This window comes from Acinonyx jubatus, chromosome A3 (genome assembly GCF_027475565.1).
Source record: "Acinonyx jubatus isolate Ajub_Pintada_27869175 chromosome A3, VMU_Ajub_asm_v1.0, whole genome shotgun sequence".
In the NCBI taxonomy this organism is placed as follows: domain Eukaryota; kingdom Metazoa; phylum Chordata; class Mammalia; order Carnivora; family Felidae; genus Acinonyx; species Acinonyx jubatus.
This window is the reverse complement of record NC_069388.1, coordinates 61,999,703-62,025,205: the sequence shown is the minus strand read 5'-3', so window position 1 is coordinate 62,025,205 and position 25,503 is coordinate 61,999,703. Positions and strand designations below refer to the sequence as shown.

Sequence of the window (25,503 nt, the reverse complement as noted above, 5' to 3'; positions counted from 1 at the left end):
TTTCACAGTAGGGGAGTGATGGCATCCGATTGATGCAGTTAAAAATGGAGACTCAATTGTAAGGTGGCAAGAGAGAAGGAGGAAGACTAATCAGGAAGCTGTTGTAATAGTTTTGCCAAGTCATGATGATGGCTCAGAATGGAAAAATATTAGTAAAAATGGTGACATGTGATGATCTTTGACATGTATTTTGGAGATAAAGCTAGTTAAAAATATAGGTGAGAGTAATTTATAGTTCCATACACACACACACACACACACACACACACACACACACACACTCTGAGGTATTTCTGAGCATTCCCTTTTTTTTTTAGTTCAGTGACTGGAAAACCTGATCTTCTTTCCCTGCATCGTCACATCGTCATTGCAGGGCAGGTAACTCGTCTTCCCAGCTTTCCTAGAAACTCTACCGAGTATGCCATTTTGGCATCCTACTAAGACCCACACGAGTTTATATTTCTGTCTGGTATGTCTTTAGTTGCTTACCTCAGGCCAGCTCTGGCCCACAATATGCAGTGGGTTTCAGAGGGGGAAAAGGAGTCTTTCGGGTCTTCCCAGTAGCACAGCCATATATACTTTGTGCCTCTGTTGGCACCAGCATGTCCAGGCTCTCTGATAGTTGTGAGTTTGCCCCAAGGGTGCCAGGCTGAAGACTGTGTGGTGCTTAAAACTAGCCATGCTCTACATTACACAGCATGCCTTGGCATGGAGCTTTACTCACAGGAAAGTACTTAAAAAAAAAAAAAAAGATCATGCAGGGGCGCCTGGGTGGCTCAGTTGGTTAAGCGTCTGACTTCGGCTCAGGTCATGATCTCATGGTCAGTGGGTTTATGCCCCGTGTTGGGCTCTGTGCTGACAGCTCAGAGCCTGGAGCCTGCTTGGGATTCTGTGTCTCCCTCTCTCTACCCCTCCCCCTCTCACACTCTGGTCTCTCTGTCTCCCTGTCTCTCAAAAATAAATAAACATTAAAAAAATTTTTTTTAAAGTCTTGCATAGGTGGTATATGGACGGGTGGAAGTTCTGTCTCTTCCTTTGTCTCACTCTTTTGGAAGGAGGTCACCATGAACTGCAGAACTTGGCTGGCCCTCCCCTTAATCATAGGCCCAGAAATTTCAGTACAGCTTTCCTGCATTACAGATGAGGGATTTATGACCTAAAGTTTTAAGTGTCTTCTTCAAAGTCACATGGCTAAGAAGTGATGAAAGGCAAATTAGAACCAAATCTCATTTCATTTTTTTCACAGAGTATTTCTTTCTACTATAAACTGGTACCATGTACACTACACAAAATATTTTATATTGTATGTAGATCCCATTGTCAGGGATGTGACCGTCTATTAAGGGTGAAGGTGAATGGTGTATAAATGACTGTACCACTTAGTGATTGCACATAATAGGCTGTGCATTTATATTTTAAAACTATTTGTCAAGGGGGCATTTATGTTATATAAGTAAAGCCATACATATATAAGAAAAATGTATTGTCTACACATAAACATATATACATGCATGCACACTTCTACACACAGACTCTCTCTCTCTTCCCCCCCCCCCCCACACACTGCTTTGTGAAACCTAATTTTCTTTTCCTTTGCCTAACCCTCCTATATTTTACACAAGACTGTATGGTTAGCCTTTTCATGCTAGAAAGGAAAGAAAAAGTATATATACTTAATGAATAGAAGGGAAAAACTGATAGCAGTTGTCAGTTTGTAGCTGAATATCAAATCTTTATCAACACTGTGTTCAGGGCTTGATGGGGAAGGAGGTAAGAAAACAGGAAGGTTTTCTGGTATTTTCCTTATGCTAAGAATTGACTATAGCTGAAGTTATTTGGCAACCATTCTGTTCTCTCCATTTTTAACTTGACTGCTTTTTTCTATTGTTACTCTCTTTTTTTACTTGTATTCTCCTTGATCCATCCTTCCCAAATAGGACATGTTTTCATTGTCGTTACTATGATTATTTTTCCAAAATATATTAGTGCTGATAATGACCTTTTTCATTACCCACATGGATATATCAATGATGCATATTTGTATCTACTAACAATGATTTAGGAGTTGGTAATGCAGTTTGTCAGTCATCACGTCTCCTTCAATTGTACTTCTACGTACTTTCCCTCCTTAATTAGCTTTATAGTGGAGAAGGCCAGAAAATATGGATGAAATATTAGAAAATAAAAGGAGTACTTTACACAGATGTCCTGGAACTATTATACTACCTACAGCACAGAAACATAGGGATGCTCTTCTGTCTTAAGTAACAAGTAGTGTCTTCCATGCTAGTTATTTTGCTCTATATTTACAGTAATTGTTTTTAATGTTGTGCTATATTACTTCTACACATTTAGAATATAGAGTATATATTTTCAACATATGAAAATCAATATAGTACCCCCTATGAATAGGCTAGTGGATAACACCATATGATCATTTAAGCAGATGCGGAAATCCCAACACCATTTCTTGTTATAAATACTCAATAAAGTAGGAATGGAAGGGAACTTTCTCAACCTGACAATGGGTATCAATGGAAAACCCATAGCTAATAACATACTCAATGGTGAAAGACTAAAAAAAGCTTTCCTCCTAAGATCAAGAATAGGACAAGGGTATCAACTCTGGCACATCTGTTCAACATTGTACTAGAAGTTGTAGGTAGGACAGTTAGGCAAGAATAAGAAATAAAAATCAGCAAGATTAGAAAGAAAGATGCAAAACTATCGCTATTTTTCAGTGATGTAATCATATACAGTATATAGAAAATCCTAAGGAACACACACACACACACAACCATTAATTAATTAATCATTAACAAACAAATTCATCAAGGTTGTACGATACAAGAGTAACATACAAAAATCAATTGTAGTTTTATAGACTAGCAATGAATAATCCAAAAATGAAATTAAAGGGGCACCTGCATGGCTCAGTTGGTTAGTTAGGTCTCTGACTCTGGCTCAGGTCGTGATCTCATAGTTCATGGATTCGAGCCCTGCATCGGGCTCTGTGCTAACAGCCCAGAGCCTGGAGCCTGCTTCAGATTCTGTGTCTCCCTGTCTCTCTGAGCATCCCCTGCTCATACACTGTCTCTCTCTCTCTCTCTCTCTCAAATATAAATAAACATTAAAAAAATGAAATTAAGAAAACAATTCCATTTGTAATAGCATCAAAGGGAATAAAATACTTAGGAATACATTTAACAAAAGAAGTGTAAGACTTGTACACTGAAAGTTACAAAACATTTTTGAAAGAAATTGATAAAGGCCTAATAAATGGAAATATATTTCATGTTCATGGACTGGAAGACTTCATTAATATTGTTAAGATGGCAATACTCCCCAAATTGATCTGCAGATACAATACAGTCTCTGTTAAAATCCTATTGGAGTTTTTTGCAGAAATTGACCAAGTGATTGTAAAATTCAGATGCAAATGCAAGGGACTCAGACTAGCCAAAACAATCTTGAAAAAAAAAAAAAACAAAAAACAACAGAGGACTCACATGCCCAAATTTTGAAACTTACAATGAAGGCAACAGTAATCAAGATAATGTGGTACTGGCATAGGAAAGACATTTATAAATCAATACAATAGAATTAAGTGTCCAGAAATAAAACCTAACATTTAGTAAAAAGGACATTTCAGTGGGGGAAAGAATAGTCTGTTCAGCAAATGGTACCAGGATAGCTGCATATATACCTGTAAAAGAATGAATTTGCATCCTATCTTATACCATATTAAAAAATTTCAAAATAGATCAAACTCCTTAATTAATTAATTAATTAATTTTTAGAGAGAGAGAGAGAGAGCACATTAGCAGGGGAGAGGGGAGGGACAGAGGGAGAGAGAGAGAGAGAGAGAGAGAGAGAGAGAGAGAGTGAGAGTGTCTTAAGAGGCTCCACGCTGAGCAGAAGCCCCTTGTGGATGAGGGGCTGGATCCCACAACCCTGGGATCATGACCTGAGCTAAAATCAAGAGTCAATCGATTGAACCATCCAGGTGCCCCAATGATGAAAGTTTTAGAAGAAAATATTAAATGTCAATCTTTGTGACCTTGGATTAGGTAACAGTTTCTTAGATATGATACTTAAAGCATAAGCAGCAAAAGAAGAATGTTAGATTTGATCAAAATTTAAAATGCCAGTGTTTCAAAGGATACCACCAAGAAAATGAAAAGACAACTGACTGAATGGGAGAAAATATTTGCAAATCATGTATCATATTTGATTAGCATATAAAATGTATAAAGAACTCTTAAAACTCAATGATAAAAAGGCAACCTGGTTAAAAATTGGGCAAAGAACTTGAATACCTTTCTCCAGAAAAGGTATGTAAATGTACAATAAGCACATGAAAAGATGCTTAACATCATTAATCACTAGGGACATGCAAATCAAAATCGTAGTGAGATACCATTTCACACCCACTTAGAATAGTTAACAATAAAAAAGGTGGACAGTAACAGTTATTGGGGGGCATTTGGAGAATTGGTGAAATTGGAACCCTCATACAGTGCCGGTGCAAATGTAAAATGGTACTACCACTTTGTCAGGTTCTCAAAAGGTTAACGTAGCGTTAACGGTTACCAATGGGAGAGTATGCATTGTGTGAATGGAGGTCTTGGGTTCCCCACAAAAGATTTATGTGAGGATCCACACTTGAATAAAGATAGCCAGAAGGAAAGTGGCAAGCACAAAGCAGTTTATCAAGAACATTACACTCTTGAAGTGAGAGAGTGGACAGGCCCCCAGGTGGCAACTGTACTGGGGTTAGGAGTGTCTTTTTATGTTTGTGTAGGTTATGGGTCATAGCTAGGGTTGTCTCCAGCTGAGGTTGTTTCCAGTCATCTAAAGTACTCCTACTTGTTGGGAGGGGTAGTTTTTGACCCTACAGGGTTCTTGCCAGAACTGTCAAGACCATCTTCTGCCACAGGGGTGGGCAGGGAGGTGGGTCAACACCACAAGGTAAATATAATGAGGCCATATGTTACCATGGGGTAGAGGTTGAGGACGAGAGTGCATGTTCTGCACCTGTGGCTCTTGGTCTGTAAGCCCTAGGGTGTTGGAAGCCACAAAGTCAGGATGTTGTGCCCTCAGGCTTCTAATGTGTCGCCTCTTTATCACTGCCTTTGCCTCCAGCTCATGTCTAACTAACTGCCTACTTTTTCTACCATATGGCTCAGCAATACCATTTCTACGTATATACCCAAAAGAAATGAAAACACGTTCACGCAACAACTCGTATATGAGTGTTCATAGCATCATTATCCATACTAGCCAGAAAATGGAAACAACCCAAATGTTCATCAAATGATGAGTAGATTTAAATATGTGGTATATCCATACAATGGCATATTATTTGGCCATGAAAAGGGATTACATACTGATACATGTTACAACGTGAGTGAACTTTGAGAGCAGCTAAGCTAGACAAAAGAGGCTGCATGTTATGTCATCACGTGAATATGAAATGTCCAGAATAAGTAAATCCATAGAGACAGAGAGTAGATTAGTGTTTGCCTAATGTGGGAGGGTGCATGATGACTACTAATGTGTATAGGGTTTCATTTTGCAATGATGAAAATACTGTAGCATTAGGTAGTGGTGGTAGTTTCCTGTGTTGCAAATGTAGTAAAAACCACTGAATAGTTAGTACCCTTTAACATGGTGAATTTTATGGTATGTGGATCATATCTGAGTAGAAGGAGAATTAATTTTATTAATGTCTTAAAAGATCATGATTTGGTGACCTTTGGGGGCTGCCATGGCATGAACCCATTATCCTGCAAACTGGTAAATTTATGGAAATGATTCTGTAGTAACCGAGTAACAGGGTAATCAAAGAGCTGATGAAGGAAAACTTTATTTTTCTGAAAAGTATAGCTAATTAAGGGTAGAATATCAATCACCATTTTGCTACACCTACTGGAATAGGCAATGACGATTATTGGCTGCTAATGAGGGAACTTGATAATGAATGAATCAGAGTACTACTGCTGGAACCCTCAGATCCATCTTAATATTACAGAAAGACTGTCTCCTGCCTCTAGCCTATGGAATCACACAAAGGGGTTTTCTTTCTGGGGGTACCCATTCACTTTGTAAAACAGTCGTCTAAGTTTTGATTAAGGGCAGGCATCCTCTTTCATCTCCAGGAACTCCTGTTTTAGCTTGCATCTACACTGCATCTAGCAGCTTTTCTTGGAAAGTTTTGTTCAGGGCAGAATGGAATTTGTGCTCCTGTTTTTCTTTTTATGTTTTTGTGTGATTCCTGAGAGAAGACAGGGTTTTTATGTGACTTCATCAAGTCATCTTAAACCCAAGAGTCTTTGGGCACTAAGTCAATAGATGAGGTAAGAGATAATCAAGATCTGAGTAGGCCAGAGGCCACGTTGACAGTGTAACAGGATAGATTTGTTGTTCGGGGATATTGGTTAGGGCACATAGTAGTGTCTTCATGAATGTTTGTTGACTGTGGAATGAACATAAGTGAATTTATCCAATTTTAGGGGTTCATTGCAATATTGGTATAAATTATACCACTTTGGTATGAATTATAGTCTACTTTTAGAGTTACCATGCATGAATTGAGTCAGTCTTGGGCTTCTAGAGGAGAGGTTGCAAATGGCTGATAGGTCAAATCTAGCCTACAACTGTGTTTTATTTGGCCTCCTCAGTGGTTTTTTTTTTCACCCCTTTAATCTGTTGCCAACATTTCAAAATAATGGATTTCACATAAAAACTGGGCTTTCTGGCTTCTCTTAAAAAAGCAGATCTGGCAACACTGGGCTTACATTCCCTCATGCTACTCAGTGAAAGCTGAATAGTGGCTGCATTAGACCTAGTCCTGTGCTGTTCCTGTCACTCACTGGTTCCTGTGGATATTTGAGTTTGTGACCCTTACTGTAGTGGTTTTATAGGACTATTTTCTAAGTCTTAGTCTAAATCTAAAAGTGTTACTTTGAATTACCTTTCTTCTTATGTTGCTGTTTAAACATACCACATGATTATGACACCTATCTCATTAGAATGTAGGCTCTGTGTTGGCTGTAAGTGTGTCTTCTATTTCTAGATATTCTCCATGATGCTGGTATAGTGCCTTACATATTGTAGGGAAGTCAGTACATATTTATAGATCTCTGCTCGGATTTGGCAAGGTAATTGAGGAAGCCCAATATGCCGTGGCATTCAGACATTAACAAATTTTTTTTGTAATGTTTATTTATTTTTGAGAGAGAGAAAGAGAGTGAGCATGCATACGCGTGCACACAGAGGAGGGGAGAGAGAGAGAGGGAGACAGAGGATGCAAAGAAGGCTCTGTGCTGACAGCAGACAGTCCGATGTGGGGCTTGAACTCAGGAACCGCGAGATTTATGACCTGAGCCAAAGTTGGACTCTTAACCAACTGAGCCACCCAGGTGCCCCAAGACATGTTTATAATCCAGCAAAACAACATCTTGACACACTGGTTTAGAATAGAGATATCTATTATTATCATTTTGGAGAAATGATTTATGTTTATTAATGATAGTTTCATCCTCTTATTTTTATCAACCAGTTGTCTCAGATAATTTTAGGGTTAAAATTTATTAGATTACTACATTGTAGGGTTAATAAACAACATTTTGGATATTAAATATTTTCTTGGCCATCTTAATAATGTGGATTGAGTTAGGTCTTATGAATATATCCCATAGGTAAATGACTACAGAAAATGAATGGAAAGAGCTGAGCTCTTTAAGGGGATAATCATTGTCAGAAAGGATATGGGAAAATGAATTTTTTTAAAAGAAAGTGTTATTTGATGATACAAGTACAAAGAGATATTGAAAACAATTGGTGATAATGTTAGAAGTATAGGCAAGGGCCGTGTTATGTGCGTGTGGTTGGATTGCGGAGCTTAATGTAAGAGGAAGTCATGGAGTCAGTTACTATGTAGTTTTTGAAAATTATTTCATGAACACAAACCATATTTTGTTTAGCCCCACACTAGCCAGTTGGGTAATGACTTTGAATATCAAGTTTGAACATTGTAAATGTTGGTTTCATGCCATGTATATTTCTTAATCCTTATTGTGCGTTTATTTTTACATTAGGTGAGAAATTCATCCACACTTCTTTTCAGTACCTTGATCACAAGAATATTTGGAGTTAAAAGGGGAAAGGATGAACTTTCCAAAAAAAATAGGTAAGCTTCATCTAACGCTAACTTTACTTTTTACAAAATATTGTCCTGGCCAAAAATAATTTTTGGAAATTTGCTTACTTTTATGGATTCATCTAGAGCATAAAACTATTAAAATACTATAGTAAATTAACCTAAGCTGCCAAATTCTAACCTCTTGGGCAAAAATACCTACTGTTTAATAAGTGGACCTTTCAAAGCAACAAAAATATGGCAAGGTAGCATGGGCTGAAATGTCGAGCTGGTTTCTCAGTGCAACAGCTAAAGTATTTTTTTGTTTTCTTTGCATCTTCAGGTATTCCTTTAATGTCCTAAATTGTTTTTTCTTGATGTTTTAACCACGTACTAACTTGTGTAGTATCTTTACTTTTGTAGCTGGAAGTTTAAATGTTTGTGATACACCCATCAGAGCATGTCCCAGATTATTTTTGCGTTAAACTCTGCAGCCAAGGGGAGCAGTTCCAGGTAGATGTTGGCCACATGGAGTAAACAGTGCTTTTTACTTTTTAGGGCTTTAGTGTTACAGTTTTTTTTTAAGATGTTTTACTCTTAAGATTTTTTTTTTTTTAATGTCTGGGAAGAAACCTATAGAAACACTTTGACAATGGGTTGTATCTTTAGATACAATGCACAAGTTCCGTTTGTTGGTTTTAAAGAAGAGAAGTTTTGAATAACTTTGTTTAGCCTTTAGGATTTGATGGTAGTCTAGCGGCGTGCAAGGTCAGACACTAGATGTCACTGTCGCTGCATGTATAATTACTTTCTTAACTTCATTTAGGATCCAATTAGGCCCAGTGCTTTCTCTTAAGGATCTGAAGATAACCCTGGCCATGTTCCTCTCCTCCCTAAAAAGGCTGATTATCACATTTTTAATTTAGGTTTTAAGCTGTTATTTGTTAAAATATTTTCTTGTGATGGAAGTGAGTCTTAGGAATTAGAAAATAGGGAATAATTTTATGATGTACTGTTGGTAAGTCTAATGAAACCTACAGATAGTTCTGAATTGTCATTTAAATTGCTATTTATTGCCCTATGAAATTCAATAAATATTTAAAAAGAAGGCAACTGGCTATAAGTATGAATCCCCAGAGTATATTCAGGAAATACCAGAGAGTTTTGTTTTTTCTAATCAAGTTGTATTTTTAAAATAATGCTAACATTATTCCTTTGAAAGGATGATTACAATTTTTACTATTTAGTAGGTTTCTAAAGAAATTCTTCTTCTCAGTAGTTTGAAATCACTAAGATTTCTTTCTCCTTAGCTTTCTTTATTTTGTAATAATTCTAAAGTGTTGAGGTTTAAAACAGTTTGGTCATGTTATAAAATTGTGATAAATAGGGGCACCTGGGTAGCTCAGTTGGTTAAGCGTCTGATTAGGCTCAGGTCATAATCTCAGTTGGTGGGTTCGAGCCCCATGTCGGGCTCTGGGCTGGCAGTTCGCAGCCTGGAGACTGCTTCAGATTCTATGTCTCCTGCTCTCTCTGTTTGCCCCTTCCCCACTTGTGCATGTGTGCACGCTCTCTCTCTCTCTCTCAAAAATAAACAAACATGAAAAAAAAGAGATGGTGATAAATAAATAACAGCATAAGTAAAATATGAGATAATTAACAAGTGAAATTAATGTTTAAAACTAAATTTGACAGTGAAGAAATGCTTTTTTGCATTTTACTTTTTATAGAATGAGTGATACATGGATGTGTACACAGATTTTACTATGTACAGGAGAAAAATCATCATTCCATTTAGGTTACGTCTGAAGGAGGTTGGAAGAATAACACAATGAAACCACCCTGCTTTAATCTATTTGCCAAAGGCATGCTGATGGGAGCCACCATTATAAATTCATTTTTCTTAAATAGGAAAGGTTACAAAGTATGTAACTTTCCTAGAAAGATGGAAATGGAATATTCATATAATTGCTTTGAGTAAAGTCGAAAAGTGAAATGAAGGAATTAAGAAATTAATAATTTTTAAAAATGTGATGAACATTCTTGGTGAGAGCCTTTACTCTAATAATCTGAAGATTGGTATATATCATTATGTATACAGAGCTTCTGTTCTCTGTTTAACTGTTGAAGAGTATATTTCCTGGAAGCACCCACTGGATTTGCTCTGCAAAACCTTTAGTGTCTTAGATTAGCTGTTATTTGTAGTGGTTCTAGTTGTAGTTTGTTTAAGTCTATCACTTTTTGTTGAAATGTTTATAAGCTTGTTCCCTACACTATTAATTCTGTGAGGGCAGAACGTTTCCCATCTATTCTGTGTATACATCATGGGCACTTTCAGAATGCTAGTAATAATGATGTCTTGTTGGTGGGTCACTCACCCATCGAATAACTACACTCAGCTGATGAGACCTCACAGGCCAGTTAAATCTACTTTCACAGCCACAGATTGGTCTGCACACCGTCTTGCAAATGTGTGTTCTTGGTCAGAAGGGAACTGGTCATAAAAAGAACATCTGCCTTTCCCATCTAGTGGGGAAAAAATGTCTATCTTGGGGTAAACAGACTTGGTTTCTAGGCATTTTGCTGCCACTGGAGATGACCTTAATAGACTCCCTTATCCTCTTTGTACTTCAATTTCTCCATCTATGTAACGGGAATAATAAGATCTGTGCCCTGTACTCAAAGGGCTGTGGTGGGGATAAAACAAATGATTAACAGTTCATTTCTTTTAAAATGTTGAAAGTCCTACACAATTAGAGACAGAGTTGCTTTTTTTCTATTACCACTTCTATTCTAGTACTCGGCCCATCGTCTTAGAATTATAGTGAAATTTTGGAGTACAGAGTCAATATCTTACCCATTTGTATACCTAGCATATGTGTGGCATATAACAGGCACACAGAAATAGTTGCTTAATGAGTAAGTAAATTTTGTTATGAGAGGAGAGATAAGAAATCTGGTTTCTATTCCTGCCTTTGTTGCCATGTAGCCACGATAACCAACTGAGACAAATTAGTTAACCTTTCTGGGCCGTGGTTTTCTCCTCTAAGATAAGAGATTTGGACTGTCCTGGAGGTCTCCTATTTCTGTAAAATACCAAGGTAAGGCTTTATGTAATTGTTACTGGAATTGTGGTTTGGTAACCTGCTATATTCCCAGTTCCTAGAACAGTACCTGCCTTGTAGTGGGGACGAGAAGTTCCCTTTACGTATGTAAAGAAGGGAATAGAAGGTTCTGCATCCCCATTTGTAAGTATGTAGAGTGCACTCGTAATGATGGGACTCTAGAGCTCCTTAGTCTTGTTCTAGATGCGTTCCTTGGATTATGAAGAATGAGAACACTTAAGTTTCACTTGTTTTGAAATAATTTTACAGCATTTTAATTTTCTAAATCTCCTTTCCTTTCTATTTATTACCTCCTGACTGACTTGGCCTGACTGGATGAACCTTTGATCCTACGTAGAAGCAGAGCCTGCATAGCCCTGTGATGCAGGGAGTGTGGTGGGCTTTCCAAAATGGCCTCCATCTACAGTGTTGTGAGGGGTCTACCCTTGATGGTTCCTCTTTCCGTACGGGGCAGGAGCTAAACCAATGTGATCTTTAACTCTAGGTCTTTCTCTTTAGTCCCTGTGGTATTAACCTTCAACTATTCTAGTCCCAGGTAAATGACAAATATCAATATGTGGCAGTCTGAATGCTTCCAGGTTTTGCCAAAGCTTCACGTTGGTCTCAGTGTATTCTACAGCTCTTGCTTTCTGTCTTCATTTTAAGTCACTTAGCCAGTGAGAATTTGTTAACATTTGTCATGAACTCATTATTGACACAACAGAGGAGTACATGAGAAGTATAAAACTTGGACCTTGCCAAAGGAGCTTATGTTTTAACTAAGGGAACAGAAATTGTTATCTGTGAAAGATACAAGTTGAAGACAATTTGTAATAAGCGAATGTACAATGTGACATGAGTAATAGATGCACTAGAGAATCCTCAATGGAAGAATTGAGTGGAATATTTGGGGGAAGTAGTGTTTCTTGTAAAGCTTTGGAAATGAGTACATTTGGGGTACGTGGAAATAGGTGGGTTGAAAAATGGAACAAAAGAATAATAATCTTGTTTTTTGTATTATTAAGTATAATGATCTCTATTCTGCCTTATTAAAGAAAGCTCATATTTAAGTTAGTATCCTGGGATGGTTTAGTACAATTTAAGAAGAAAATGTTTGTAAAAGCTTTACTAGGTCCATGAAAAATTAATTTAAATGACTATGTTAGGAGATGTAGAGCCGTATTTATTTTACTTTCCTGGGTGTAAATTACAAAGAATTATTTTAGTTATTTCTCTTAATATCTTGGTTGTGTCGGTCTGGAAGGATCCTCTGAGGGGCATCTGATCTGGTCCAGTCTTTGCTTATAGACAGAATTCAAAGCAGTTTCCAAACAGACTGGCTTCTCTCTTGTTCTTCATGTTTTCTAGGAAAAGGGATTCCACAAGTTTCTGTGGTTACCCACTCCATTGTTTAGGAAATAATTGGATTCTCAAAACTAAAGTTGAGAGCTGTAGGGCAATTCGGTTTTTATATTCTAGAGAATGTAATTATTAGAATTCAGAATAGCTTATTTGCTTTGAACTATATAATAGTTTGTAGCAAGCGCCTGTTTGGTCAACCTGGAAATCAAAATTTTCTTTGACTGTGGCCAGGATAATCTTAACATCCTCAGACCCAAAGGATTCTCATTTTCTCCATTTAAAAAGCATTTATTATGTGTTTACTCTGGGCCAGGCTCTCGGCTGGGCACTGGGATCCAAAGATGAATCAGACATGCACTTGGCCACGGGGAAGTGGACAGTCTAATGGAGAATATCTGTAGTTATCTCCTGTGCTGTGGTCTCTGTTCCACTGGTGCAGAAGGAAGAGGGGAGCATAGCTTCAGTGCCTGTTTGTGTGCTTGGCTGGCTGGACCCTTTATGGGTAACTAACTTAGCCTCCATCACAGCCCTACAAAGTGAATAATCATCCTAACTTCATGGAGAAGTAGACTGAGGTTGGTGAGATTTAGTTATTTGCCCGAGGTCAGAGAGCCAGGAAGTGGCAGAACTAGAGCACAAGTCAAGTTCCCTTTGCAGAGCGCGTGCAGATTTACACACCAACACACATGGCCCCTCGTGAGCAGTGTGAGTCGCCCTGTTCGTCCAGCTTTAGATTTTACATTGTCAAACTATGGGAGATGAGCCACTTCACCTAAGGTCTCAGTGTGGAGCAAGAATCTCACATCGCCCAGGTGGCAGGTTGATTTTTAGGAGGAAAGGTGGGAGAGGGCCAATGAGAAGTTCGTTTTGAGGTAACTATGTGACCTCATGGTGGTGGTGCACGGTGGAAGGCTTTGTGTGCTTTTGTCCCGTGGATGTTCCCTTCCTAGGGAGCTGTATACTATGTTTTCATACAGACCAAGGTAAGTGAGGAGCAGGTCACAGGGTTTCTAATGTCACACTATAAAGTCAGAAGTGTTGAAATCTTAGTTTTCTGGTTGGTGAGTAGGGGACGAGTTAAATTGCTTCAATAGGATATCTGTGTGGCCAGTGAGACATTCACCTCTTGAATTTGATGATAGGCCAGTGCTTATAGGGAGAGGATTTGGGGATTTTGTGATAATCCTTGCTGGTGCTATGATGTCTTCTAGGCCTAACCTAAATTTTTCAAGTCTGTGCTTATATTTTTCATTCATATCTTTTGAAAAAAATGATAATAATAACTGTTACTAGTTTTATCTTTGAGACGACCTAAGGTAGAAATTGTGTGGAAATGTTGAGCGATTTGCTGAAGGTCACGCAGCTAGTGCTGGAAATGAATCTAATGATTACTTTTAGCTCATAGTAAGCTCAACTAGAACATTTTTTAAAAAACCAGCTGATTATTTGTAAATGGAGTTTCTATTGGCAACAATAATGGTAGTTTGGATTCAAGTAATCTGGAATTGAGTTAAGAGTCCCAGTGTTTTGATATGGTCTGGAGGTGTCATTCATGCATTTTCCACAGTTGTTCAAGAACATTCAGTCTGGTTCTTTGGGCCGAGTAGATAAATGAGTATTTTTGGAGACCAAGAAGTAAAGTAAGTAAAGTACAAGTCTTGTGTAACCCTTGTTGAGAAGTCCTTAAAATCAGAATTAAGTCTACATTGACACTTTGGCCTACTGGAGAGTTTCATGTTGCAAGTTCTTGTTCATTCTTAGGTTCATGGATCATAGGTAGAAAAACCACAAATAAAAATTTTAACCAAAAAGAAGCTCTTAAAAAGAAATATGTTCATGAACTTGAAGTGGGAATTAGTCATTGTGTTCTTAAATATTGACTCTTGCATGGACCAAGTAATCTTTGTTCCTAAGTACTGCTTCAGGCCATTGCCTTCTTTAATAACTAAGGCATTGTTGCTTTAGTTTGAGCATGTTCTATGGAATTTTGGCAATGCATGCATCCTCTCTCTGCATCTTAGTAAAAGCATGAGTAAATATTTTTTCTTAGCTTTGGTATTTTTGTAGCTTACATTTTATATGAACCAGACTAATATAATGTAATACCAGGATTACATAATTTAAGACGTCAGGATTGCTTCCAGGACTATGAGATAAAGTCTTCCTTTATCAGGGGGTTTGCAAGCAGTATTTGTTGCTCATTCAGTGCCTGTAGAGAAATACCACAGAGCTATTTTCCAAATGAGAAAATGGAGTCAAAGAGGTTAAAGCCAGAGGGACTAGTTTCTTCAGAACTTGGATAACATTTTTTCTTTATTCAGAACTTGGTCCGTATAAAATACTGATTTTAGTAGTATATAGGTTTAGAAATTCCAGGAATTTCCAGTTATTCTTGTTACACACTGAATTTTTTTTTTTTTTTGAGAGAGAGAGAGGGGCCGTGAGCTGGGGGGGAGAGAGAGAGAGAGAGAGAGAGAGAGAGAGAGAGAGAGAGAGAGAGAATCTTAAGCGGACTCCATGCCCAGCGGGGTTCAAGCTCATGACTATGAGATCATGACCTGAGCTGAAATCAAGAGTCAGATGCCTAACTGACTGAAACACTCAGGCACCTCACACACTGAATTTTTTAATGAAATATAATGAATAAAATTTTGTCATTGAATACTTACTTCCGAGCCTTGGCACTCTAATATATACAAAAATAGTTTATAACATAATCTTGGATTTCAAGGAGTTCATTTTTTGAGAGAAAACCAACATGTGAACTGGTTTAGGAAAAATGAGTATCAAACTCTCCAGTATTGATAGGGGATCAGAGGAGGATGAGTTGGGCTCCATGCGGGAGTCAGGGCTTAATCTACACTTGAAAGGATGGGCACAATTTGCACAGGTGGAGAGGAGGATGTGATGGAGATATTCATTGATTCATTGATTGATTCATTCATTCTTGAAGCAAATATTCACTGACCACCTACTCTCTTGTAAGCACTATACTAGGTTCTGGGGCTTGTCAGTGAGTAAAACAGATATGCTAAAGAGGCTAGTTTGAATTGTACATGACATTAGGAATCATTTAGAAGTTTTTGTATTGTAGTATTCCATAATAAAAGCATTGTTTTTGGAATCATTTGAGTAGAGATTACTTCTGTGTCCCTGGCTGGTAGGATTGGAGAATATGATGCAAGACTGTGGAAGAGAGTTACTTAAGAATAACTTGTAGTCTCTGTAGATTGTTAAAGCATAGTTCTAGCTTGGTGTGGTTGTTTTAGCATTTATTCTTTTTATTATTTCTAATTTTTTTTAATGTGTATTTATTTTGAGAGAGACAGCAAGAGGGAGGAGGGTCAGAGAGAGAGGGAGACACAGAATGAAAGCAGGCTCCAGGCTCTGAGCTGTCAGCACAAAGCTCGATGGGGGGCTTGAACTCATGGACCGTGAGATCATGACCTGAGCTGAAGTCAGACACTCAACCGATTGAGCCACTCAGGCAACCCATCCTTTTATTATTTCTAAATTGAGTAGTGGCCATATTAGAGAGGCATATGTCTTATGTTTTAAGAATTACGAATTTCCCCAAGATACTGAAAGATATTTAGTGAAAAATAGATTTTAGAGTTAAGTAAGTTTCAGAAACTTTGAATTGAAGAAAAATTTATTACAGGACTGTTAGGACATTTTGTGTGCTATAATGTTTTTTGTGAATTTTCAAGAGTGGGATATAACATGCAGTATTTCCCCAAATTATTTGACCATGGAAATCTGTCTTCCTCTCTCTTTTAAAGAACATCTTTTACCATCTTGTGTCCATCAGACGTAGTTTGGGGGCAACTACTATGGGGACAACTGATAATGGAAGGTGGAATGCATGTTTCAGATCATTAGGAGCAGCACTGTCTGTGAGAAAGAAAGATACTCGTTTCAGGTATATCTTGGCAGGAACAGAAAAGCTAAGTTTTAGTTGCAGCTATGTATAGTATAAGTTCATCCCAAGTTGTCAGGTAAAAATTCAAAATAGTATCCTAGCATATAGTAGATAGTCAATAAATATTAATCAATGAAAACTTTATAATCTTAGACTGTTTCAGATCTTCTGATATTTAAAGTGCCTCTTTGGGAAAGAGAACTTTATATTCTACATTTAGAATATTCTACCATTTTGTCAGAAGACAGTGTCCATTTTCTTAGATCATTGGTATGGGGGTGGGGTCAATTCCAAACCATTATTGTGTGTGTGTGTGTGTGTATGTGTGTGTGTGTGTGTGTGTGTGTGTGTGTGTGTGTGTGTGTAGGGAGGGCAGATAGAGGGGAACAGAATAGTAACCAGCTTTGAAATATAATAGGTGAGGCTTTAGAATTCACTCATGAAACTGACTTTTCTACCTTTGGACTGTATGTCTTACTAGTAAATTAAGCACTAGACTCTGTTGTTGTCCCTCGTTTCCCAGATTATAGCTCCACTTGTTAATATTTAAACAGAGACTTGAAATAATTCAGACTTGTAGCAGTTAGGATGCTTTTGACTGCAAGTAAAAGAAAGTAAAAGAAAACCAAAATCAAAATTTAAATAAGGAAAAGTTATTATCTCACATATAACCAGGAAGTTTTAAGGAGGATTGATTCATTCTAGCTTGATAATACCATCAAAGACCTAGATTTTTTTCATTTTTTTGCTGTGCTATCCTTGATGTGATGACATTGGCCCGAAGCAAGCTTCCTTCATGGTTGCAAGATGGCTGCAGTTCCAGCCATCACATCTAGATGCAACAGTGTCTAGGGACAATATCCAGTGGTCTTGTCCATCTCTGGTTTTAAAAGTGACACCACCACCTCTTACATGCTTTCCCATACTCTCAATCCCACATCATGCAGACTTCCCTTTACATCTTTTTGGTCAGAGTTAACATCTTTTTTTTTTTTTTTTAATATATATATAGAATTTATTGTCAAATTGGTTTCCATAGTTCAGAGTTAACATCTTATCATGCCCCAACTTATCCCTGACAAGGGAAATGGATACACCATAATTATCTTAGACTAATCAGGATTCTCCAGTTGAGTCTGGGGTTGGTGCCAGTCTTCCCTGAAGCATATGACTACTCAGAGAAGGGTATATACCATACCAAACTCAAATACTGTTAAAAGGAAGGATGGGATGGGGGAATGAATTTTAAGTAGGTGACTAATGAAGTCTGCTGCTCCATTCTTCTAGGCTATTTCGAAAGCTTTGAAAGCATGTACATTAAGAACAGCAGCTTAATAGGAAGAGAAATATGTGTAGTGTTTTAGTCTAATAGGAAAACATAGTCTTTTTTCTTTTACTTATGCAATTCCTTCATGTAATTTTAAAAAGATATGAAGTACAAGTGTGTCTGGCTATGTGATTCTATATAATTCATACTGTAAGCAAGGTTGCAGTACAAAAATTTTACTCAAGAACAAAGTATATGTCTTTTCACATGAAAAAAGTATTGTGATATAGCATTAAAATGGAGATTCCCAGTAAAATATAATCAAATTCTTTTTTTTAATGCTTATTTATTCTTAGAGAGAGAGGGAGAGTGAGCATGAGCGGGGGAGGGACAGAGAGCAGAGTGGGCGAGGGAGACACAGAATCAGAAGCAGGCTCCAGGCTCTGAGCTGTCAGCACAGAGCCCCATGCAGGGCTCAAACTCATAAGCTGTGAGATCATGACCTGAGCGGAAGTCAGACACTTAACTGACTGAGCCACCCAGGTGCCCCCCAATATAATCAACTTCTAAGGCAGAAAATGCTCCTCCGCAATGTGAAACGTCTCCCTGGTTCATGGCTGATCTCTAACAAGCTGACAGAATGCTAACACTTTCTTATTTGAAACTCGAATTCACTTTGGAATTTGACCTGTATATTACAACCTTGATTTTGTGATTGTGAGGCCAAATGGTGTGAAGTCAAATGATCTTTCTAAATTGGAAATGGTACCTAATTATTTTCATTTAGTAACCAAAAATCCTTATTTCATTTAAATCAAATGTAGTATTTTGATGTACTTTTTTGGCCTCTGAAATCAAACTGTGAGATCATGACCTGAGCCGAAGTCAGATGCTCAACCGACTGAGTCACCCAGGCGCCCTGATCCTCTCTTTCACCCCCTGCAGTCAAAGCCCTCCTCGGCCACTGGTTTCATTTCTATAATTGGTGGCCTGTTTAGGTAACCCAACATTTTTTTTTAATCATTTGTTCAATAAAAATACTTACCAGGTTAAAGGGTTTGAGCACTGGAAGGAGTACAGATATTTATAAAATATAATCTAAATATTTGAGGAACAGTTGAAGAGGTAAGACTCAACTCAACTGCAATGCAAGGTGGAAAGCCTTAAGTACTCTGTTAACTCCCTTCCTCTCTCTTAGGGAGGAGCCTGCCTGCCGCTTCCTCGCTTCTGTGAGCTCTTCCTCACCCTCTTCAAACACGTGGCCTCTACAAACCCCTTCTTGCTCCCCTTCTCTGTTCTGACATTTAGGTGGGAACCTCTCACCTGACTATTTCTTTATCTTGCTGCCTTCTTTTGTCCTATCTTATATAACAATCAATGATTCAGATCAACATTAAACATTAAGGCAGTACTGGTGACTGATATGCCTCCCCTCTATGTATTCGGAAATGAAATTCTTTGTGCTAAAAAAACAGTATCACTGACTTATCAAATAAAGGTGGTGAGGACCCAGCTTTCCCCAGAAACATAGCACAAGTCATCATCTCTTTTTCCTTTTTGCTTTAACTTGACCAACTTTTCCATTAGCTTCAACACATCAGGGCAATAAAGGAGAATTTCTCTCGGAGTGGTATGCTCTTCTTTTGATTAGTTACTAATATTGCAATAGCATAGGTTTCAGTTTTTCATCATTGTGGAAGTACAGTGTTTCAGTGGGAAAGTAAATAGATTTATGTCTTGGGAAGAATGTATTTCAATGGGCGTATGATCATTTATTGGCTGTGGCCTTTCCACAGATGGACATACCATTCTTAAATACTTGCTTGTTTTCAGCCCTAATTGCCTTCAGAATTGTGCTGCCATGCACTGGCAAACCATTTGGCTCACCCAAGAAAATTGAATTCCATGGGATCCATGGCATTTTCTGTGGAGGTTTCTTTCTCTAGAAATCTCTTCTTGCCTTTGCCCCTCATTAAATCGAAATGAATCATTTTTCGGGGTTTTGTGTATAATATCAATCATTCTAGCATGTAAAGTAACAGTCCTTTAATGAACAAACCATAGTTTACTTGGTAATTGTCTTATTATAATATTCAATTTCCTTCCTAATTTTTTTTAAATGTTATTTATTTTGAGAAAGAGAGTGCCTGTGTGTGAGGAAGGGAGGGGCAGAAAGAGAGAGAGAGGGAGACAGAGAATCCCAAGCAGGCTCTACGCTGTCAGTGCAGAGCCTGACATGGGACTCGATCTCCTGAAGCGTGAGATCATGATCTGAGCTCAAATCAAGAATCAGATGCTTACCCAACTGAGCCACCCAGATGACCCCTTGCTAATTTTTTTCAATGTATGCGGTGTGGTGAATATCTTTATTTACAAAGTATTTTAATATGTAGGGTTATTTCTTGCAGATAGATTCACCTAGGTGTAATTTCTTGGTATTAGGGTATAAGTAGTCTTCAGATTCTATTTATGTATTTTCATGTTTCTTGATAAATTGATCTTCTTGAGAGTTTCCCATTTTACTTTCCTACTCAGGAATTTTCACTAGCTCTCCATTGCCTCTGGTCTAAAGCCCATACCCCTTTAATTGGCCTTTCCCCATTTTGTTAAACGTTTTCCTTTTTGTTTTAACCACCTGCCTAACACTGAGTGTTTACATTCCATCTAATTTTTCCACATTATAAAAAGTGGTGCAGGGACTATCTTCATGCATTTTAGCTTTGCTTGTGTTTTGGGATTATTTCTTTGGGATAAATTGTCCGAAATGGAAATAGTGGGTTCAAGAATGTAAACATTCCAGAAAACTGATAGCCAGGCTTCTTTTAAATGAGAAGATACACTTTATATATTCACTACCATGTGTAGTCTTCCTAGCAGTGGGTATTATTAATTTTTAATGTAAGTTTAAGAGAGTGTAAAGGGGAAAATCACCATGTTGTTTCAATTTCTGTTGCTTTTATTAGTAGTGAGACTGAACATTTGCCCACATTATTTGTTGGCTAATTGTATTTTCTTCAGCTTAGCTTTCAAGGCCCTATGTAATTTGGACTTGCCCTTTTCACCTTATCTCCTAAATATTCAAACCCACAAATATGTATTAAACTCTTACCAACTACCAACAAATACATATACTCTAACCAAGCTAATCTCCCTACTGTTCCTTTGAATATGTTATGATTTTCCTTTTTGTTGCTTTTGTTCCTGCTTTTTCTGCTCCTAAAATGCCTGTCCCTTCTACTTACAGTATGCTGGTTTTTCCCATTCTGTGGAGTTCAGCCTGAATCTTTTTTCCTCCAGAAAGTCTTCCCTGACCCAACTGTGGCTTCCTTGAGAGCAGGGCCTTGTGTCTGATGCCCCTTTTCCACCCCAGTGCCTTGTGAAGGGTCTGCCTTACATAGGGGGCAAAGAAGTGATAGATTGATGTTACTAAGAAAATGTATGTTGAGTTAGCTCTAGATTTAAATTTTGGCTCAGACTTCAGACAAGTTATTTAGTCCCTTGAGCCTCCGTTTCTTAATCTCAGAATCATCATAAATTGGGGATGATAATAGGACCTGTCTCCAGGGTTGTTACGAGGAGTAAATGTCGCAATGCTTATAATGGGCCTGGTGCAGTAATGCTTGCTGTACAGGAATTTCATTTAATGGGAATTGTCTTTTTTTTTTTTTTTAAGTTTATTTATTTATTTTGAGAGAGGGAGAGAGAGAGAGAGAACATGAGTCTGGGAGGGGCAGAGAGGGAGAGAAAGAATTCCAAGTAGGCGCCATGCTTATCAATGCAGAGCCCATTGCGGGGCTTGATCCTGTGAACTGTTGAGATCATGACCTGAGCCAAGATCGAGAGTCAGACGCTTAACCAACTGAGCCACCCAGACGTCCCTAGTGAGAATTGTCTTTAAATTAATTGAATGAGTAAACTGGTCATCCCAGCACTCACTGCCCTCCCTTTCTTTCGGGCTCTTCCTGGTGTACTGCAGATGGGGTGTGCTGTCTCTCTTGGGCTGCTATTGCTTCTTGTGAATTAGGTATGGACTCTGGAATCAATTCCAAGGTCTTGAGAGGGCTTGTCTTCCAAATTTGTTGCTTATTCTGATGTACCATGTAAATACTGATGTGTTGAGTATGATTGAGAAGCTTTGAAAATGAAGGCAAAGCAGGGATGAGCACCCCATTTTCCGTCTAAATAAAACCTTTACTGGACCTTTACTAAGAGAAATTATGTTCTCTGAGGGCCTTTTAAGAAATGTTTAGTTTTGTTGCTTGTCCAGCCAAATGGAGTTAGTTATTCAGTAAGAAAATGGTAAAAATATCCAAATAACACCACCGGATTTCACTTTTCCATATAGTGTTTCAAAGTGTTGCATTCATTAGTATTTGTGAGAAACCTATGGTTAATACCACAAGAAGTCATAAACTAAACCAGATTTTCCCCCTTTTTAACTTTTACATGACTTGGATTAACAACAGTGTTACTCCCTAATTTACACCTGGGATTTCCAAACCTTCTCAAAAAGCTGTAACAATGATTCATATTTAGTCACCATGTGACTGGGTTATTTTCATTTATTGAAAACATAAACAACAAAAAATAGCCTGGATAAAGATCTCCATGTATTTTAACTAGTGACAGATGCTATGATCAGAATTTCTACTTAAGTCAGGCATTTTTGACATACACCTCAAGCCTCGCAATTAAGCTTTATGCCTTTCCAAACATAACAGTTAACCAATAAACCAAAATATCAGCCTGGTCTGGCTTAGCTCAGCGGTCTTTTGATTTCTTCCAGTCTGTTTGATGTGGAGGCTTATTGAGATTTATCTACTGAGCTGTTCATAGTTTGTAGGGCTGAGAGCACCGGCTATATTATATAAGATTCCATTAATGACAGTAGAGTGTAGACAGTCTCTATGGTGTAGATAATTGAGTCAGTTGTGCTGGCCATGGTTTTGTTGACATTTTTAAGACTTTTGTCAAGCTTTTTTATTAATAGTCAATGATTTTTCCTTATTTTTAAGTTTATACTGTGAGCCTCAAAACAGATGTAGTTCAGTTGGTTCAACTTAGTAGAAAGTTTTTTAACTTTCAGTAGAAATGTCTGTGTAGATTTGGACCAGTTTATCCATAAGGAAAATAAACATAGAAATATATAGTAACCACTTATAAATATTTGCTCTGTAGGGAGGGGGGGGTCAGACATCATTCCATTGTATTGTTCATCATAGTAATAATGCCACTGTTCCCAACTTTATAACACAGAGGCTGCAAGGGACTTTCATACACTTACCTCATGTAATTCTGGTAGGATTACTCAATAAGATAACTGTCCTCGTTCTAAATAAGATACTTGGAATTTAGATTATTAATTTGCTACATATCTCATATCTTCTAATATGAAGGGGAGCTGATGTTTGAATTCAGATATGACTCCTAACTCCGGTTATTTTCCCGTCACACTAAAACCTTTGTTCTATAATATATAGTATTTCTAAAAGTTACAAAGTTCTGCCAAACAGCTTTCCAGTGGTTTCGTCACATCCTCTTTCCTGAGAAGCAGGGTAAAATTACTCATGTTTAGGTTGCTGGAGATAGAAAATGAGATTGTACTGGAGGAATAATGAAACATATTCATTCCTTCTGCCTCAGTTGCCTCATGTATCCAAATGGGGAAAATACTAGCACTTACCTCGTAGGGTTTTTGAGTGGATTAAATGAGTTAATACATGCAAGGAAATTAGCAGAGGCCTGGCACAGAGAAATGATAATACATTTAGCTATTTTTAGCATTCATTTACTCAGCTGGATTTATTCATTCATTGCTACCTACCAGGTAACATGCTGGACTTTGGAAGATAGTAAGTCAGAGTCTGCCTTCCATGGTCTCATAACCAAGTGGAGGAGACGATCGATACGCCAGACTGCACACCATTAGCATGAAGGTTCGGTTTAGAGGCATGCAAGGAGGGATTCGGAAGCACAGAGTAAAGATGAGTAACTACTCTTGGGAGGCTTCCTGTAAGAGGCAGGGTCTGAGCTTGAAGGATAAGTAGAGGTTAGCCCAGTGAAGAAAGGTGAAAGGCAGTCTCGGAAAGGGGGCCAGGAGAAGTGATGAGGGTGGTGAAAGCTTGGTATAAGCATGTTTCTTCAGGCCAGGGGTTCTTGAGGACTTTAATATGATGCCATGTACTGTGACTCTCCAGTCACAGTGCAGTTACTCATCAAAAATATTGAATCACAGAATCCTTTTTTATGGAGTATCTTAGGAAGAACTATGTTTTAAAGAACACAGGTGGGGAAACTCTGGGTGGGCTGGGTGGTGAGAAATTAGTTTAGGTCAGAGGTGGGGTGGGCAAGGAGGACAGAGTTGGGGACATTGATTAGAGACATTAAGGCAGTAAATGTGACAGGACTTGATAAAAAAACGAGAGGACCAGGGAAGAGGAAAGATGGTGGGATGGTTGGGCAGATTTGGGGCTTGGGATAGAGTCTGGGGCTGATGGTACCATCTGCAGAGGTAAGAGATTTAGGAGTAGAAGCATGTTCGGGGCCCAGCGGTGGCGAGGTTGGTGGATACCATGTTCAGTTTTGGATCTGTGTTTTGAGATGCCTGAGGGACATCCAGTGGAATATATTCACGAAGCAGTTCGGTGTACTGGGTCTGGAGCATACGAGTGAGTCCTTGGGCTGGATGAAGGAGTCATCCGTGTATAGATGGTATTTTATGCCTGGAGAGTGCATGAAATAACCCAGAGGGGTGAGGATAGACTGCTAGGGGCATAATTGTTTAGGTGACCTGTGGAGGAAGAGGATCTCTCAGCAGAGATTGAGTATTTCAGCAATCTGGTATTCTTTGGGACATGCTTGTCTTTTCCTCTGTGAGCCATGAGTATTTTGTTTTGTTTTGTTTTTTTGGAAAGAGCCTGACTCCACCCATGCAGGATATCTACTCAGCGGGCTACTCCTTCTCCCAAGAATCTGAGAAGTTGCAGAAAGAGGCACTTCACCCACACCCTAAGCTCTCTGAGGAGAGCCGTGTGGTATCTTGCCCAGCCCTTCCGAGCTCAGTGCTGGGAGGTGGAGCCATCTTGAATTGTTAAGTTTTTGAGTGTTAGGTCCTTAAATGTAGCTGGAGAAATAATGAACGAGAAGTATTCCACTGGATTAAACAAGTTCAGTGGATTTTAATTTTCCTGATAAACTATTATTAAGAAATTGTTTTGGAGATTTACTCTCTGAGTAGGATTAGCTAACCTACATTTTTCATTTGGATAAGTAGTTCTTTAATTAGCAACCAAGATTTAGAGAATAGTTTCCCATTGCTTTCTATAGCGTGGGGAAGGTATGTGAAACTGCCAAATGAAGGTTTTCCTCATGATAGCCAGGAGCAGGGAAAACAAGAGGAAATTATAATATGTTAAGGGAAAGGATTCTGTTCATCCCGTGTGTCTGCTTTTATCTTCAGTTCTGGAAGTCTCTGCCGGCAGGGTTTTCTTTTTTTTCCTTCCCTATTCTTGTCATGCCAAAAGTTGCATATTTCTGGCAAAATGTTCATTACTGGCAAGGGGTGTGCAAGAAATCCTTTGCCAGAGAATTAAGCAAGCAGAAGTCTGTCAAAACAAATATTCTAGTTTGAAAATACAGTCCTGCGGGGGAAGGGAGAGGGGCGGATAGTGGAGGAGGCCAGGGCATGTTCTGAGGCTGCGTATTTATT

The 25,503-nt window shown here is 38.3% G+C and overlaps 1 protein-coding gene across 8 annotated transcripts in view; it reads left to right on the top strand.

Annotated features, from left to right (window-relative positions):
• The window catches only part of THADA (THADA armadillo repeat containing), a 326,086-nt gene that overhangs the window by 91,846 nt on the left and 208,737 nt on the right, over positions 1 to 25,503 (top strand). For all 8 annotated transcript variants that reach the window (XR_008289288.1, XM_027072570.2, XM_053200530.1 and 5 more), the window contains one exon: positions 8,103 to 8,194. Coding sequence is in view for 7 of the 8 variants with exons in the window: in XM_027072570.2 (XP_026928371.2) it covers positions 8,103 to 8,194 (92 nt within the window). In the remaining variant the exon portion in view is untranslated. The remainder of the gene's footprint in view (positions 1 to 8,102; positions 8,195 to 25,503) is intronic.